The sequence below is a fragment of the Martes martes genome (genome assembly GCF_963455335.1).
Source record: "Martes martes genome assembly, chromosome: 10".
NCBI lineage: Eukaryota > Metazoa > Chordata > Mammalia > Carnivora > Mustelidae > Martes > Martes martes.
The window spans coordinates 64,064,051-64,082,351 of record NC_137898.1 but is presented as its reverse complement, the minus strand read 5'-3'; the positions used below and the strand labels follow the sequence as shown (position 1 = coordinate 64,082,351).

General features: G+C 48.5%; 1 protein-coding gene across 3 annotated transcripts in view; it reads left to right on the top strand.

Moving 5' to 3' along the window:
• TENM4 (teneurin transmembrane protein 4) overlaps positions 1-18,301 on the top strand; it is a gene marked incomplete at its 5' end in the record, with an annotated part of 373,412 nt that overhangs the window by 219,706 nt on the left and 135,405 nt on the right. For all 3 annotated transcript variants that reach the window (XM_080816827.1, XM_080816826.1, XM_080816825.1), the window contains 3 exons: positions 9,368-9,469; positions 11,493-11,687; positions 17,684-17,884. In XM_080816827.1, coding sequence (XP_080672953.1) covers positions 9,368-9,469; positions 11,493-11,687; positions 17,684-17,884 — 498 coding nt within the window. The remainder of the gene's footprint in view (positions 1-9,367; positions 9,470-11,492; positions 11,688-17,683; positions 17,885-18,301) is intronic.

Sequence of the window (18,301 nt, the reverse complement as noted above, 5' to 3'; positions counted from 1 at the left end):
ATCCATGGCCTGAAGCCACTCAGTTCCAGAATGACAGCCCAGGACTACAGGCATAGGGCAGACAGAAAGGGACAAGGCTAAAGGTGGAAGTGCCCTCAGAATGCCAACACGGCGGTCCAGGCCAAAGGGAGCCCGGCCTGGACATTTCCATCTTCCAGGTGAAGTCCTGGCTCCATGGGTGGTCTTAACCTGCAAGTCTCCAGGTCATCTTTACAGAATTCTGGGCCTTTTCCGACCAGACTGTGCCGACCTGACTTCCTACGTATCTTGTGAGCGGTATCGAGCTTGGTGACAAGCCTGGATAAATGACTGGAGAATAATTAGCAGCGCCCACCCCCCCCACCTCCTCAGAGCATGTTTCTGTTCCTCCATTGTCTGTCATCACAGAATAATTCAGCACAAAGTGATGTTCGTTAGACGGGACTCTCTAGCCAGCAGCTGAGTAGAGCGTTTAAAAACCTGATTTCTTAAATAATTTGTTCTAAAGACAGACTTGACATGAAGTTGGCATGATGATCAGCAGGTCACTGCGTGGGAGCAGCAAGGATGATTATTCTGACTCTGGCTCTGGCTCGACCCCCATCTTGCCCAGAACTGCTTTGCATTTCAAAAGGCTGCCTATTCTTTAAGAGCTCTTCAAACACCAGCTCCTGGAGGACCAGGCCCTCCTCTTTGGAAGTGGTCCACAAGTATAGCATTCTTGCATAGTTTAGATCTCCCTGTCCCCTCTGGCTTGTGTGTCAAGTCTCAGCCTCTCTTCCAGACCACTGGTTCTCACCATGGTACTCAGGGTACCCAAGGGCATCAGCAACCCCTGGGACCCTGCCCCAGGCCCATGACATGACAAACTCTAGAGGTGCAGCCTAGCAGTCCCTGTTCTAACAAGACCTTCAGGTGACTGACAGAGGCTAAAGGTTTATCACTGAAGCTATACTAGGGACAGGAGTAAAGCAACATTTCCTGAGCACCTTCTGTGTACCAGGAACCTGTCTACACGCACACACACGTGCATGTATATACGTAAACGCAGACTCCTACATATGTAGTGGTTTTATTTCACCTTTGTGACAATTGTGTAAGGCAAGCGGTTTTCTCATTTCCTAGATGAGTTGACTGAGACTTCAGATGCCACATTCCTGGGGTGCTTTCTAGTTCAAATGCTAGGGAGTGGGTCTCTGATTGACCCCAGTCCTCTGTGCACCAGGCCCTACTGTAGAGTGCCAGTCTGCCTGTGTCCTGTGTCTGTCTGGGTCAGATGCTCCCCGCCAGGCCCATCAGCTATGGCCAGGGAGGAGGTGGCAGTGTCTGGGCACCTGCCACAACCCCCCCATGCTGGGTGCTTAGACCTGTGGGCAGAGAAAGAGCTGTTGGTGGAGGATGGAAGGATGGATAGATCTGTAAGGAAAGGAAGGGTGTCTCCAAACACATGAACATGTACTTCTTTGAAGGCTCTTCTCTTCTTGATCAGCACAGAATTCGTCAGCCTCATTGCCACGGCGTGTCTCTGGGCCCCTCTGGCCTGTGCTCATGGAACACGGTAGGGGACTGCACGTGCAGCTTTCTCCAGACAAGGTGGCAGAACCAGAGCCCACAGGTGGGGCTCTGACACCTGTGAGAGCTGCTGCCAACAGCCCCTGGAACAGAGGAAGGGCTCTTAGCTAGAGGCAGCCTGGGAGTGCATGCTCTCTGGCCCTGTCCTAAAGACTCGGCCTTGCGGCCCCTATCACAGGATAATGATGGCATGATGCTAGCTGTCTGAAGGCACAGAAGGGAGGTATGAGAAGTTAAAGTCAGCCCTGAAATGAGTGAACTTCCTTTTCCCCCTCTCAAACCCTAAACACGAGGATCCCCTCCACTTTTTAATTTGCTTGTATGTTATCCTAATGATGGACAATTTAGGTTGCTCCGTTAGATCATAAGATGCTAGATCTGAGAGAACATCTATGCCATCCACTTCACAGGGACACTTCCTGGGCCTCAGAGTGCATGCTAAGTAAACATTTGCTCAATGGATTTAATTTCATAGATGAAAAGAAAAACTCTAAAAGAGGAAGGGGCCTGGCCAGCATCACCTAAGGTGCTGGTGGCAGGAGTGGGATGAAAACCCAAGCTTCTCACTATGGTCCAGGCATGTTCCCTCACATGTGACTCATCAAATCAAAGATTTCAGGTTTAGAAGCTTATCTCGAATGCCCCTGCAGTTTCTCTGCCAGTCATCAACTTGAATGCAGCCTGTGACTGAAATTGTCTGGTCTTATAGGTCACCTGGTCCATTCATTTTGTCATTCAGCCAACTGACTTCCATGTAAGACCTCCTGTGAGCCGAGGATGGCACTGGCTACTAAAGATTCAGAACCAAATGACAGATTTCCTGCCCTCAAGAAGTTTATAGTGTGTGGGCAGATCCATTTACACCAACAGAATGTGATCCAGCAAAGTAAATGGTATCCTGCTCTCTTACAAAATTCTTCCTTCTTTCAAACTAAGTCCATTTCCCAGGGACTGTAGTTAGTACTCATTGGACCTAATCAACATAATTCAGGACCATAAAGCAAAAGTCCTGTCCTTATCTTACATAAGAGCCCTTCAGATACTTTTAAAGAGAGGTCAGTACCCCCTGAGTAAGCTTAATTCCCAATTCCTTCAGGAATTCATTCATTCATTCTTTCTTTCTTTCTTTCTTTCTTTCGTGAGAGAGAGGAGAGAGAGTGAGAGCCAGGGGGTGGGGGTGGGGGTGCGGTGCAGGGGAGGGGCTGAGGAACAGGAAGAGAATCTTTAGCAGGCTCCATGCCCAGCACCCAGTACAGAGCCTGACACAGGGCCGGATTTCATGACCCTGAGATCATGACCTGAGCCAAAACTGAGTCACATGCTTAACTGACTGAGCCACCTAGGAATTCTTTGTTTGAAATGTGTTTGAATTCTCTTATCTTTCTTTTCGCTGCTCTTCAGCAATGAGTTCGTCTTATCCACCTCTTAAATGTGGCTCCCAGATGTGAACTACTAAGCCAAATATGGTCTGAGAGAACAATGCAGAGTCATGCTTCCTCTCACCCCCTTTATTCTAGGCATTGCATGTCTGAAACCGTAGGGCAAGGAAACAATAGCTTTGTTGGCCACCAAGCGTTCTCAGGAGCCTGACTGTTGTGCCATGACTCCCGCCCTCTTTCCTCCATCCCCCCCCCCCCCGGTATTCCTGCTCAGTTTCTCAACACAGTGAATATTTACTGAGTACTTGCTCTGTGTGTAGCACATGCCAGACTCTGGAGGACCAGATTTGATGCTTGTCTTCAAGAAGCTCATAGTCTTATTGGTGAAATTCTGTGCGCCCCCAAAGAAAGAATTAACAAATAACCAAAACTTGATCTAATGAAGGGAATCATCATTTTTCCTAGACCCCCCTCCGTAGAGCTGCTATTCATAGTGGTTGGTAAACTTCTGGGTATGATTGAAGACATATCTCCCCGTTCAAACACCAGGGCAGAACTGGCTTTACGCCCAGGCTGTCAGGGGCTTTGTCAAATTTTTGTCATTGCGTTGACCTAGACTGTTGCAAACTGGAGGCCTTTGAATCCCATCATCTGCACGAAGAGCTGGGCACCTACAGGGACTGACACCTCACAGGCCACGGAACAGCTTTCCAGCACCTGGCACCTTCCCAGTGCCAATCTACAGTGCACAGGGAGAAAAGTTCTTTCAGATGTTGGCATGAATCTGCCTGTGTTTGAACTTCTGGGAGACAACAGGTTTAATTTGTTTTGATAGCGCTTTTCCCCAGGAGGGGATGTACCCAAACACCCTGGCTTCTTCGCATTCAGCACACTGCTTGTTTGCTTTCCTGGTTTACCATGGGGAGTCACATTGTGCTTTGTATGTACATGTGTGTGCATTCACCTCCAAAAGCCCGCATTGCCTTGTTGGCATTCGTTAGACCAAGTTAGTATATTGCGTTGGTTCACAAATGAAAGACATGCATGACCCTTCTTTAAAACCAAAATACCAATTCTGCCAAGGCCTGAGCAAACCTCTTCCCATGCACACTGCTACGCTATTAACTGTCTTAGGTGGGTGCTATTATTAACCCCATTTCACAGATGGGGAAACCAATATGTAGAGGTGACTTGTCCAAAAGGCACGCAGCTAATGGGAGGCAGCCTGGCTCCAGGGCTCATGCTCTGGTTCGGGCCAAATACCACAAACTTTGGCTTCTTTGGCATCAGATAGAACTTGGTTCACCTACCAGATTTGCTCTTATCTCTGTGTGACCTTGAGAAAGTGACTTCAGCTCATGATCTCCACCTGAGAGCTATATATGTGTAAAATGATGGCAAAGGCAGCTAGTTCCCATAATTATTATGAAGAATAAGTTGAAATATATGGTACACCTTTCCTTCATTTGTGGAAATGAGAGCATCTCTGTTAGAGTCTTTTCTCCACCTTGAGTTGCTATAGAATTGAAGCCCAGTGATGCCATCTAGTTTGTCTTCCTCCCTTTTCCTTGTTGCCAGTAATAAGCCGAATCCCCTTTAAGGATCAAAGATGTAACAGAAGTAACCTAAAGTATACATTTCACTAGCTGTCATCAAGATCATACATGTAGTCATGTGACTGGCTGTCCCAAGGTCCAAGTTCCTTCCTGTTGCCTGAAGCATTAGCATCTACCCTAGAGAGAAGCCGAAAGGCAGCACCAGAGAGTGGATCTCTGCTGCGTCAATAGGTAGACCTTGGCTCTTTGGCCGACTGCTCTTAAAGAGTTGTCAGCATCCACACTGAGACTTAAGGAGCCACAAGAGAAGCAGTGGAAGGAGTTGCTCTGTTGGCTGGGACACATCAACAGGGGAACAAGAGATAGAGGAGGTGCTGGGAGGGAGGGATAGGTACCAGATGAGAGGAGAAGAGAGATGGAGAATGGCTAGTGAGCTCTGCATTGCTCACAGCTGATTCCTTCTGTCTTTGTGCTGGAATCCGTCAGCTGGCTCCCGTGACCATGGTGAGCTGGTGGAGGAGGACGAAAGCCTCTTTTCCTCTTCTGGTGTGACTGGTCCTGTGAAGTAGGACTCCAGTGGGCAGTGAGTCTACCTCATAGTCCTCCTCCAGGCAGGATTTCTTCTGCGGCCTCTCATTGTTTCCTACAAAGTGAGGCTTTGGGATTTCAAACATGGAAAGCAAAGGGTAGAAAATGAAGGCAGGCTTTCCTGGACATCAACCCCAGATTGGAAGAATGGATTTATCAACTGTGATCCTCTTTCGCCTTGACCTTGGCTTGACCATCTTTTACCATCTCATTTCACAGCAGTGCTAGGGATTTGTGTCTGGGAAAGGGTAGCGAGCAGACCAAGTGAGGCACTATAATGGGTTCACTGAGGCGTCTGTGGTTTCCACCTCTCCTCTAGGAAGGAGCATTGTCTTCCCTTCCTTCTGCAGACAACCCTTTGTATGTCGAACAGTATTTTGTACCACATCCAGAGAACACGCCCCCTCACAACACATACCCAGAGAATGAGCTAAGGAAACATTTAAACTCTGCCATTCCAATATTGATGGAAGTAAAAACAAGTTCCTGAAAATTAAATCTGCTAGCAAGACCCCCTATTGCAAGAGAAAAACAAAGGCTAAGAGAAGAGCCTCCGCCCACCTATCCTCCAGCACACCACACACCCAATTAGGAAATTTAGTAATTCATGGCCGGCTGAAATTGTAATGCAAGTCTGAGTAGTCTAAAGGTATACCTTCTGCTGAATGAAGGCAGCTGCAGTCTGAATGTGAGCAGGGGAACGAATTCACCGAACACTAATTGGAAACATAACATTTGTGCAATAAAGTTCACACTTCTCCCAAGCCCATGAGTGTTTCTTCCTCACTAGCATTTAGTATAGATATCTGGTTAGTGGAGACTCATTATTTGTGTGGTCCCACAGGGGCCCCAAGTACTTGAAAGCCTTCCAAACGGAAGAAAAACTATAGACGTGAACATTTCGTCCAAAAGAAATACTCTCTAAATGTCTCCCTTCCACTTCCCCGTTGCTATCCTAAAATTATTCCATGTCTCCTAAAACTTCTGCCGTCTCTGACACCAACAGCCTGGGGCAAGTTTTGAAGCAAACAGGCTTCTCTTCTGTCAGATTTAGCAAACAACACTATATTGAGTCGCAGAAATGTATTTCCCTCACTGTTTCACTGTGAAGGCTTTTTGGCAGATGATTAACAGGTTTGTCTCTTGCAGACTTCATAAATCAAAATCAAGACAGTGTGTAACACTTATCTGCAACTGATCCTGTTAACAATGTAACTGGTAACTATGGTAATTTATTAAAAGACATATTTTATACCCCGGGTTTGAGAAGGACCGAACCAGAGAGTTTTAGATCTGGGGGGATCTCTGAGGTCATCTGGTGGAATTCTCTCAGGGAGAGCAACAACATAGACTCCATGATGCTTTAATAGGGCTGAGGGGGGACCAAGTCCTGGGAGTAACTTAGCCTGTTTTAGAAGTCCAGAAGGCTTGTCAGAGGCGGTGACATTCGAGCTGGATTTGAAAGGACTAGGCATTGCCATGCAGGGAAGCAAGGAAGGAGCAAGTATAAAGATGTAAAGACAGGTGCAGGAAGATCAAGTGACATGGCCAAGGTCCCACAGCCATGCAGTAGCAGAACAGGACCTGGCAGCCCAGCCTCCTGCTTCTGCCCTATAGCCCTTCTGCAGTGCTGAAGGTGGAATTCACCCTCCCCGGTTGGACCACCAACCAGTGGCTTAAAGGAAGATAATCTTGTCTTAAACTTTACTCCAAATTATTATTATCTTTTTAAAAGTAGGCTCCACTCCCAGTGCAGAGCCCAGTGCATGGCTTGAACTCATGACCCCGAGACCAAGACCTGAGCTGATGTCCAGAGTCGGATGCTTAACTGACTAAGCCACCCAGGGGCCCCCGAAAATTCTTATTTTTAAAAGCATATTCAGAAGGGAACTTCTGAAGTCATCTTCTGGAAAGACACTATAACTTAAAGGCAGTGGAAACATGGACTCTTCTGGGCAAAGCCAATGGAGAAGGGAGGTGCTCAGGGCCCTGGCTTGTGAGCTTCGCTCTGCCAGGATCTGGACCGCTTTGCACTGCAAGGAGAGCACATGCTGGATTGGACCCTCTTGTTCTTAACTCTGTGTTCATATAAAGCACAGCTCTTGTTAGCAGAGGGATAACATCGAGTGAGTGGAATTTCCCACCCATTCCCAAAAGGAACCACAATTTTGAACTCTTGAACTCTTTTTAAGTAGTTTCCAAGTGAAGAATGGCAGACAGTTGGGAAAAGACTTCCAGGAAATGCAGCATGCTATGAGTTCCTCACCATCCCTCCGTCTTTTCCCTTATCGATGCATACCCAAGCCATCCCTCAAGGCCACAACCTCTGAGAGGCCTTCCCTCTGCTGGTTTTGTCCCATATCAGCTGCCATTGCTTTGTTGCTTTCAAGGCTCAGTGCCCTTCCCTGTCTGGACACCATTTCTGCAGTTACTCTCTTAATTAATTATAGACTCAAAATTTTAGAACAGGAAGCAGTCCTAGGGATCATCTCTGCCATTACCTTCATTTATATATGAAAGAGGTGAGGCCCAGAGAAGGGCAGGAAGTTGTTTTAGGGCCCCCACCATGATACTAGAAGAATGGGCCCCCGCATCAGGTCTCTCTACCTCCAGGCCCAACTTCTTCCATGCCCTGTGCTGAGTCCTGGGTGCCAGCTGTCCTCTCATTCTCCCAGTTAGGCTGCAGATTTCCTGTGGGCAAGACTTATGTCTTATATGCTAACATCTCACTTGGCAGAAGCCTTAGTCTTAGCTTCACGGCGTGTAGTTGTGAGCAAAGACAACAGGTTGAATCCTTAACTCTGTCCCACCTGACTAACCCTTCCTCTGCTTTCATTTCTGACTCTCCTGACTCACCCTGAGACCTTGGGTGAGTCACTGCCCTTTCTGTGAGTCTTGGTTTCCTTCATTATTAAGTGAGAGCATAAGGCTCTGGTTTCTTGGATCCCTTTATGCCCCGAAAGCCCTAGAATTTGCTGCCTTATGGTGGGATCTTTTGTTGTCTTCGGGACCAGCCTCACTGTGCCAGGGTATGTCACCTTGTTCCTTCCCCAGGCTTCTGCTGTTGAGTGAGTCTCCTCAAGGTCCAGAGAGCACAGTATCATTGAAGAAGACCAGGCCCGGAGTCCTGGGTTCAAATCCTGCCTCCAGGATTCAGTGTCTTGGTGGTTCTCAGCAGGCCACTTCATCTTTCTCTGAACCTCTTCCTTCTTTTTCTTTTTTTAGAATAGGAATAACAATATATGCAGATACAGTGACGGTGAAATGGGATAAACCTTGCAGAAACATGTGACACAAAGAAGTCTCCAGTAGAGAGCGGCTTCCCTCCCTTATTCCACACCCCGCATTATTGAGAAACAGGCTGTTCCAAATAAACAGATTTTCTAGGTAACGGGTTTGCTACCTGAAGCTACAAAACATCGACTACTGTTTTTTGCTAAAATCTTTCTTAAATGAACACTGTATTTCTTTGTCAGGTGACACAAAATATAGCAAAAAGGAGTAGGAAGAGCCTGAGAAAATTCCATCCCACAAAAGGCGGGCATGACCGCATATGCTGGGGTTGCGTGTACAGCAAAGGGAATATAGAAGAAAACCCCTGTGCCTTTTGAGAGAGCTTAGATTTTTTCATCTCGATGCATGGGGAGCCATCGAAGGATTTTTAAGCAGGAGAATGACAGGATCAGCTCTGTTTCCGAGAGATGGTTCAGACTGCCGGGTGATAACGGAATCAAAGTGGGGAGCGAGGGAGGAAGAAGGAGGCCAGCCCCCAGGCTGTTGTGTTAGCCCTGGTGGGCCACAGTGGGCATCTGACCGACAGGTGAAGAATCTGAGATGGGAAGAGACAGGTCTGCAAATGCCCAGTAGCTCTGTGTGAAAAAACGAGTGATCAGAATATCGGCCCATTATGAGAAAAATGTAAAACACGGAGAGTGCGAAGATGACCACAAGACACCCCTGTAACCTAGCCTCCACAGCTCAGTACTGTTAACAGCTTATGCTGTTTTCCCCCAGTGTTTTTAGCTGCAGAATTTCTAATGCATTTGTAGATACAAATTTGATATATGAAAACTTGGTTCAGGCAGACATTTTCCAGAACACATCTCTTAGTGTCAATTGAGATGCCCTAAGAATAAAAATAACATATTAATTTTTAACTCTGTCGGTTCCTTTCAGTGACTGGGCCAGAAGAGCTCCAGTGTGTGGGCCCTGGCTAACCTGAGGTTGGATCCCTGGGCCTTCTGTTGGGTAAACCAGGCCTCTTTTCAACTCTCCTTCTCTCTTCCCCAACAGAGTCCGTGGATAACTGTCCCAGCAACTGCTATGGCAATGGGGACTGCATCTCTGGGACCTGCCACTGCTTCCTGGGTTTCCTGGGCCCCGACTGTGGCAGAGGTGAGACCCGTGCATCTGCGTGTGATCCCTACTCTCCTGGCCCCGTGGGTGGCTCACGTCCTACTTCTCAGAGCAAGTGCAGGACCCTGGGCCACCTCCTGCCTCCCATGAGAAGGGCCCCCCAGAGCCATTCCTTGGAAGCCCCAAGGGGAGGGGGGGGTCTGATGGCGGAGCTGTGGCTGCATCAGTCCCATTGTGCCCAAGGGCGTGACCGGGGAGGGTCAGGGGCAGCCACGGCAAACCCCATGTCTGTGGAGGGGTCAGGGGAAGTGGCAGTGGTGGTCCTTTTAAAAAGTTGATTTCCCTTTTGAGGAGTGCTCAGCCTTTGCCAAGTGGCTTTGGTGGCCTTTTTATGGGGGGGGGGGGTAGGGTTGTTTCATTTTGTTTCTTTGATTATTGAAGTATAATTGACACGTGCCAGCGGGCTTTGCTGGTCACCTCACAAGTGTGTTCTCTCTGGCCTTGTGGCCGGGCCTGCGTTATTGTTCCACTCTCGCCGGGATCTTTGCTGAGACCACCGGGGCAAGGGTTGGGGGGAGACTGCTTTGCTCCACACAGGACACCAGTGTTGCCTCCTATTTGGGCACAGACAGTGCTAATGATGACCACTGCTGAGATGGCTAAAGGCTACTCATGATGTGCTTTTGGCCTCCATTTCTGTCCTTGAAAGAGGTACGAGGGCAAAGGCCCTAGGAGCTCTGTAGACCTGACCTGAGGCTTTGGCACTCCTCTTGGGAAACTGAAATGGCTCCTTTCTTTGGTCGTCCCATCTCTTCACTCCTTCAGGAAGCATCTGTTTAGTGCCCTTTAGGGCTTGTTCCAGTGCTGGGGGCTAGGGCTAGAGCACTGAGCGAGGCCCAGCCCAGGAGCTGTCAGTCTGGTCCAGGAGACAGTCAAAGAAGTAGACGATGACAAAGCGTCATAAGCAAGTGAAACCGCTATAGCAAGGTTCAATTCAGAGAGTGGCTGTCTTAGCTTGGATGCGACAAGGACCAGGAAAGGCTCCGTGGATGGGGTGACATTGGAATCCAGACCTGGCTCTTAAATAGTCGTTCATCAGTGGGAGGCAGAGATGGTTTTTCAGAGTGCCCGGCAAGTACCGTGACATGATGCTGCTTGGGGCTCCAGCTTATTCTTGCTAATGTGGGAGAGACTCAGTCTGAGACAGCAGAGCTGCAGCCCTGAGGAACCACAGCGATTACCTGCCGAGTACCCCTAAAAGGAAAGAAGCCAGGTGGGGGCCGGGGGAAGGTGGTGCAGCGAGAAGAGATGAGTCATTCCCTCTAACAAGAATCACTGTCTCATCCCATCCACACTTAAACTTGAGAATCATGTATAAACAGCCTCATCGTGTCGCGGGAAGGCTGGCAGGTACTTATGGCACAGTGCAATATAATTTATTTTTATATAGTGTCCTTCATATGGGTGATTACAAAACACTCTATGCTAAGAGGCAGAATGGGAAGATAATACTGTAAAGAGCCAGGTTGAGCTGAGCTGTTCTCTTATGGGGACAGTAGTGTGTGGGGCTCGAGTGGAACCTGAAAGGTAAGAAGGGCTGAGCTTCGCTGGGTCGGAGAGATAGTAGGTGGTGCTGCAGATGCGGTGCAGGGAGCTAAATGGAATGCTGTCAGGAGAGTGCTGGAGGAGAGATTGGGGCAGGCAGGAGGCCTAGACGCTGTCTTTTCCAGTAAGACCAAGGAACAGGTAGAGGCTTCCAGCATCAGGGTCCTGGCCCCGCTGCTGAGCTGCACCCTTAGTCCAAGGGGGATGAAGGAGAGCAACGGTCAGCGGGTGCTGACCCCACCGGGCCCTGCACAGCACAACTTAGCCTACAGTTCCACGTGTGTTTAAACTGGAATAAAATAAAGGCAGAGATGCAGAGAGATGGGTACCTGTTGGGATTGTGGCAAAGCACTTGAGGCTCTTGGTCTGGCCTGCAGGCCGAAGGGAGAAAGGGGCAAAGGCAGATGGGCCATGCCAGGCATTGATTGATGCCAGACTTCCCGTGCTGTCTCTGCAGCCTCCTGCCCTGTGCTCTGCAGCGGGAATGGCCAGTACATGAAGGGCCGGTGCCTGTGCCACAGTGGATGGAAGGGCGCCGAGTGTGACGTGCCCACCAGCCAGTGCATCGATGTGGCCTGCAGCAACCACGGCACCTGCATCATGGGCACCTGCATCTGCAACCCTGGCTACAAGGGCGAGAGCTGCGAGGAAGGTAGGACCGCGGTGGGCGGGTGGCGGCACCCACCTGACTCTGGGACAGGCCAGCGTGCAGCACCGGGCTCGCCTTTGGGGAGCAGCTCCGCCCTAAGCCAGGCACCCCTCGCAGTGATAACTGACTTAGCGGGGAGGGTAGGCATATTGGAGTCCTAGCTGGTGAAGGAAAGACAGGGTTGTATGTGGAGTACTTACTGTATGCAGGCTGTGTCCTAGAGGCCTTAGATCTCTTGGCCTCAAACCCGGTAAGGTGAGGTAGTTATCTCTGTGTCATAGTTAGGGGAACCGGGACTCAGAGAGTCATAAGACCTGCCCAGGGTCACACGCCTGGAAGTGGCAGAGCTGGGTGCCTGGCCCCAGAGCCCAGGTTCTTTCTCCTCCCCTTTAAGCTCATCTTCTCTCCATGTCTTAAGTATGAGTCTGTTACAGGCCTTCAGACTCTGCCTTCTGTTAGCACAGCCATGTGTGTGTGTACGTAGCTTATAGGCGCTTGTGAGTGTGTCTGTCTCCGTCATAAACTGTGCAGCGGAGGCCAGAAAGTGAGCTTGCACTTTCACAGTAAGCCAGTCCTTTCCTAGACAATCTCATCTGGTGAGAAAAGTGAGCATCTCTGGCCCGAGGACGGGCAGCAGCCAGCCCGTGGTCATGGAGCTAGCCGGCAGCAGGCCCGGGGCTAGCGGGGGGCAGGGCTGGGACCCACCCCAGGTCTTCTTACTTCAGAGCCCTCTTTTTTCTTGCCTGCGTGGGATTTGTAGATGAGAAGGGTCTTATTCACAAGCAATATAGAGTGGCTTTTAAGAGTACGTGCTCTGGGATCAGATGTAAGTTTGAGTCCTGTTGTGCCACTAACTAGCCTCACTTCTCTCATCAATAAAATGGGAATTCCTTCCTCAGAGGGCCATCATATGGATTGAATTAAATGACCCATGTGAAGCACTTAGCTGAGTGTCAGACACATAATAAATGCCCCATAAATGTTAGGTCTTTTTTTATTAGTATTATTATGGGGACAGTTGAAGCCCATTTCCTGCTTCACCCCAATCACTTTATCCAAGGTCTTTGGAAACCGGGTGGACGTCACTGTTGCAACTTGCGGATGATGCTAATGGGCTTCCCTCCCGCTGCCCATCTAAGGTGCTGGCGTCTTCACAGCGGATGGAAGAGGCTCCAAGGAGAGCTAGCCTTCTAACTCATTTGGGATTGAACACATAGGCCCCTCTTAAGGTATCATTTCTCTAAAAAAAAAAAAAGAAAGAAAGAAAGAAAGAAAGAAAGAAAGAAAGAAAGAAAGAAAAAGGGAAAAAAGGGCCCGCTTTAAAAGAGTGGGGAACAGGAAGGGATTAGTGTCTGAAAAGCAGCGCCTCTCCAGGACAGGCTGCCTGTAAACCCCAAGTGTGCCTGGAGGTCCTGATTCAGACCTATTAACTTTGATGGGGATTACTTGGGGCTGTCTGAGAGAGGAGGAGCGCTGGCCTCTGGAACAAAGGAACTTTGCTTTCTCCTCCGACAATGGTGACCTTCGTCTGCTTTCCCTTTTCATTTTAGTCACTTGAGGTGAAGACCCTAAGAAGAAAAGGAAAACAAAGAGGAGATTCCTCTTGAAACAGTGGGGTCATCCCCGCCTGAAGCCCACCGGGCCATGTGGGCCAGGGAGGGCACACTGTCCCTTCCCCAGCACATCTGGCTCCGGACAGTGCCCCAGCAGGCAGGCTTACTTACAAAGAGGGGAGAAAAAGTTGTTTAGCTCTTTGATTTACGTTATCTATTTGAAAAGAGATGTTTTGACTCCTTTCTTTTCTGAGGACGGCCATCTGGTACTAATTCCTTTTATTACTTATGTTTCCTGGTGAAACATCATTGCACAGCCCTTGTGTTTATAATGGGGGCTTCTAGGGGCCTTCGCCGCCACGCCGCCCCACTCCTCTCTCTCTCCTCCTCCCTCAGCTCTGTGCTGACGGGTTTCACCATGTTTATAAAACATCAACTAACAAGCTTATTTTTTCCCTCTCTCCCTCTTCTTCTTCTGAAATTTATTGCTCCATATTTTTCGAAGCCCGAACTGTGCTGACGGGAGACGTGGAGAGGGTGGGGGAATGGCAGAAGAGAACACCTTAGGCCTTTTGCAGTGCAGAGTGACACTGTGTTTTGGTTCTGAAGAGCATCTCGGAGCTTGTGTGGTCACCGGAGCAGGGGACATTTGGGGGGAAGAGTTGTGTTTGCAGCTTGGCCGTGCAGGCCTCCTCATTTTGTTATTAACGGGCTAAGCTTCTGCCAGAAATTTGGGCTTGAACGGCGAGCTCTACAAAGGAAAAAAAAAGGTAACTGGCCTCTCCTCTAAGCAGAAGCTCAGTTAGACTATCTTCTACACAGTGTTCAGCCCACTTCCCCTAGCAGCTTCTCCACTACTCCTTCAGCTTAGAACTCTGCCACGCAGGCCGGCTCGGTCTCCCCTTGGCTCTCGGGGAAACAAATGTCATCTGTGAAACCGTCTTGCTGCGGTAGAAGGAAGACAGCTTTCATCCCATCCTCCAGTTGCCATCACCCCAGAGGCCTCAGAAAGTGAGGGCAGATCCTGAGTCTCCAGAGGCCGTCTCTAGCAGAGCGTCACAAGTGGCCCAGAGAATGGCCGTAGGTATCATGTCAGCAGGGACGGCATCCTCCCAGCGTCCTCCCTGCGTCCTCCCAGCGACCTCCCAATGTCCTCCCTGTGTCCTCCCTGTGTCCTCCCTGCGCCCATCCTGCGCCCTCCTTGTGCCCTACCAGCGTCCTCCCTCTCTCTTGGCCAGTTCAGCCGAGCTGCCTTCTCTTGAGTTGCAGTCCTGTTATCAGTACCTTCTGGTCTTCATTCCCTGCCTGGACTGTCTTCTGAGAGTATGGGATTCGCTTTGCTGGTTCCTGGGTCCCTATCAGACTTATTGTGTCTGAGGAGCAGGATTGTGACGCCGAGGGCCTCTTGCTAAACTTGGCACCCTCTCCGCTTGCTCGCTAACAGTGCAGATTTATAGATTCAACCTCGAGGGTGCCTCAGAGACAGCGTCAGCCCAAAGCCAGGGCCCAGGCACTCCCAGAACGGGAAATACCTTTATGGGCCTCGGGACAGGAATTGCTGAGTCGTTTCCTGTCAAACTGGAAAGCTCGCTGGATCTGGGGAATTATCATAGTAGCCTAATGGGCCAGAATAATCCTTCTGAGATTCCGAGATGTGAGGCTGGTCATGAAAATATATCACTTATTATTTTTATTATTTTTAATTACCAGGAATTCTAACGGGTCATGCTTTAACCATCGTGAAGTGGTGTCCAGAGACTGTGAGAGAAGATTCTTTGCTTTCATTTGGCTTTATTAATTCTTCACTTTGTTCTATTTGTTTTCTTGCTTTGTTTCATTTTTATTTCTATTTTTTAACCACTTACATCTGTATATATGTATGTGTGTATTTTTGAATCAGTAAGATTACAGAAGAAATAGCAAGAGATGTCTACCAGGAAAGAGTGATTCAAATTTAAATTCCTCCACTTACCACTGTGTGGTCTTGGGCAAGTTATTTAACCTCTCTGTGCTTTAATCTCCTCATCTGTGAAGTGGGGATAGTAATGGTCTCTACCTCAAAGAACTGTCATTAGAGTTAACAGACTGTGTACTTAAATGGCTGAATAGTAAAATATGGCCCAGAAGAGGGACTATATCAGTACTAGTTGTTATTATTATTACTATTGTTATTATTACTATTATTCTCATGATTCTGTTTTTAGCAAATGATTGCTCCTGACTTCCGACCTTCTGATGTCGCATTTATGTCATTAAGTTGAACTCCCTTTCAAGACCTAAAAAGTAGAAGAGCTGTCTTGATAAGCCAGCCGGCTTTCAGACAGACACTCTGTTCCCAGAATGCGGGTGTTTGTACGATCTCTGTCCATTTGTGTCTGTGACTTTAACATACTCGGGCCAGGTTTCCCCATCTGTTCTGCAAAAGTCAATATGTGGGTTATAAAATTTACTTAATCAATGCAGTAATGTCATGACTGAATTATAAATAAAATAAAAGCACCTCTGACCTATTTACCCAAGTCATGCCACTAAATGGCCTGATAGGATGGAAAAGTAATTTCTTGGTGACAGTTTATAGTTCACACAGTCCTTTCAAATTCTCAGTGTCCTCATCAGCAACTGAGAGGAAGATAATTTTGACATGGGAAGTTCGGAGGAGGTACGTGAACTTGACGGTCATCCTAGAACCAATGCCTTTGTCCCATGACCCTTAAGCCTAGGACCTCAGAGAGACCCTTGAACCTAGGACCTCAGGGATCAGATGCCAAGTTCCTTCCTGTGGGGCACAGCGGTTCCTCCAGAGGGCTTCCTGGGGGAAACTGACCACATTGACTGCAGCACCATCAACCTTTATCCAGCCGCTGCATGTGGTGGCCCTACAAGGACACCACTCTCCCCTACAATTGCAAGAGGAACAGAAATCCCCTCGTTCCTAAAATCACAGATCTCACAACTTTTTGGTAGAGTAGGACCGGCCTTTGCCAACTCTGTCTTTTCTCTGCTGCCTTTTGCACTTTTCCGTGTGAACTAGAGCCATGTGATAATTTGGCCCTCAACACTCTCCTCCCGCTTTGCTGTGCAGGGCTTAACAAAAGATCAAGGTCTCTGTTAATTTTGTGCAGCCCCATAGCTAAAGTTTTGATTTAGGAAAATCAGCCCCAGTAACAAATATTGGCTTCAGAATCAGACAGATCTCTGATTCCTCTCTGGCAGGGTTAACTGTATGACCTGACATAAATTATTTGCCTCTCTGACCCTTAATTTCCTCATCTGTACTTCACTGGGTTATGGAAGAAATTGAATCTGAAGATATAGGTGAAGCCCTTCCTAGAATGCAGGTACAGAGCAGGTAACCCACAGTGTTGCTCTCCTTTCTCTATTTCTGGGTTGGTCTCTTGAGACCACCTTGACCTTGGGCTCTAGGAGCCCTGCGGAGGTTGCTTGGCTGTGAGCTATAGCTACGTAGTTCACCCACTATGCAAGGAAAAGGTGGGCAAAGCCTGTGAATATAATTTTGTAGGGTTTTTTAGAGTTTTGTTTTGTTTTTTTTTAACTAAGTTCAGTTAGCCGACATCTAGTACGTCATTAGTTTTCGATGGAGTGTTCTATGATTTGATACTTGCATGTAACACCCAGAGCTCGTCACCTCCCGTGCCCTCCTTAATACCCATTACCCTGTGACCCCATCTCTCCACCCACCTCCCTTCTGCAACCCTCACTATGTTTCCCGGAGTCCAGAGTCTCTCATGGCAGTACGTAATTTTGAATAGTCATTGAAATGTTTGCCCTCTGGAAAGTGAGGTTTGAAAGTTTGTGTCAATCACAGACACTTTGGGAAGATGATAACATCTAATGGAATTTGAATGCAAAATAAATTCTCTTTTTAATTAAGGAATCTCTTTCAGTCCCACCTTCATGGTAAGACTGTATTATGAGGTGGTAAACAATAATAGTTTATTTGACAGAGATCTCTTGAGTACCTCCTATGCTCTCAGCACCGTTCCAGGGGCCGGATACACAGAAGGGAACAAAACGAAGTCTCGTCTGCTAACCGGTGCAGTTACTGCTGACAGAGCAGGCACAGGGTGCCATGCTGACACTTGAAATATAGTTTGTTCGTTCTTTTTTTTTTTTTTAAAGTAGGCTCCACACCCAATGTGGGGCTTGAACTCATAACCCCTAGATTAAGAGTCACATGCTTTACCAACTGAGCCTTCCAGGTGCCCTTTAATAATGTAGTTCTCACTCTGCCTTACAAACCAAGAAGTAGGAATTTGTAACCACTGAAGATTTTTCTCCTTACTCTAGCCAGTGGTCCCTCCATAGGCAGTCCGTGACCTCTTACCAGGGTAAGGCCCCTCCACTACAAAGTGGAGTAGTTCACTTAAGGAAGCCTACCTTTGCTGGTCAGGTGCTCACCCGTGTTCTCTCTGCTCCGTGTCACAGTGGACTGCATGGACCCCACGTGTTCAGGCCGGGGTGTCTGCGTGAGAGGCGAGTGCCACTGCTCTGTGGGATGGGGAGGCACCAACTGCGAGACGCCCAGGGCCACGTGCTTGGACCAGTGTTCGGGCCACGGAACCTTCCTCCCAGACACCGGCCTTTGCAGCTGTGACCCAAGCTGGACAGGACATGATTGTTCTATCGGTAAGTGTGGGGAGAAGGGCACTGCATGGCCGGAAAAAGGAGCTTTCCACCAGAACATATTCGCCATTCATTCCCTGTCAGTGATCTGACCCTGTTCCCGGTCATGCAGTGGGGTGGGGGTCGGGAGGGGGCCGGGGGAGGGCTACCCAGATCTCTGAGTGCTTTCCCTCTTCCCCTGAACTCTGTCCTTCAGCACCTATACTTTTCGATCAGCAAAGGATTCAGAAATTACTCTTCACATCATTCCTTCCATAGTGATGTCCTTGAGTGTGAAAACATTGCCCTGTAACCATGTGAATTAGAATACATACTAGATTGAAATCTCATCTCCCATGTTACGGTGGTCATGCCTAGAGTCAAGGCCATAGGGAACAGTGTGCCTGGGCGAGACCTGCAGGAATGGGGCTTTAATGGACT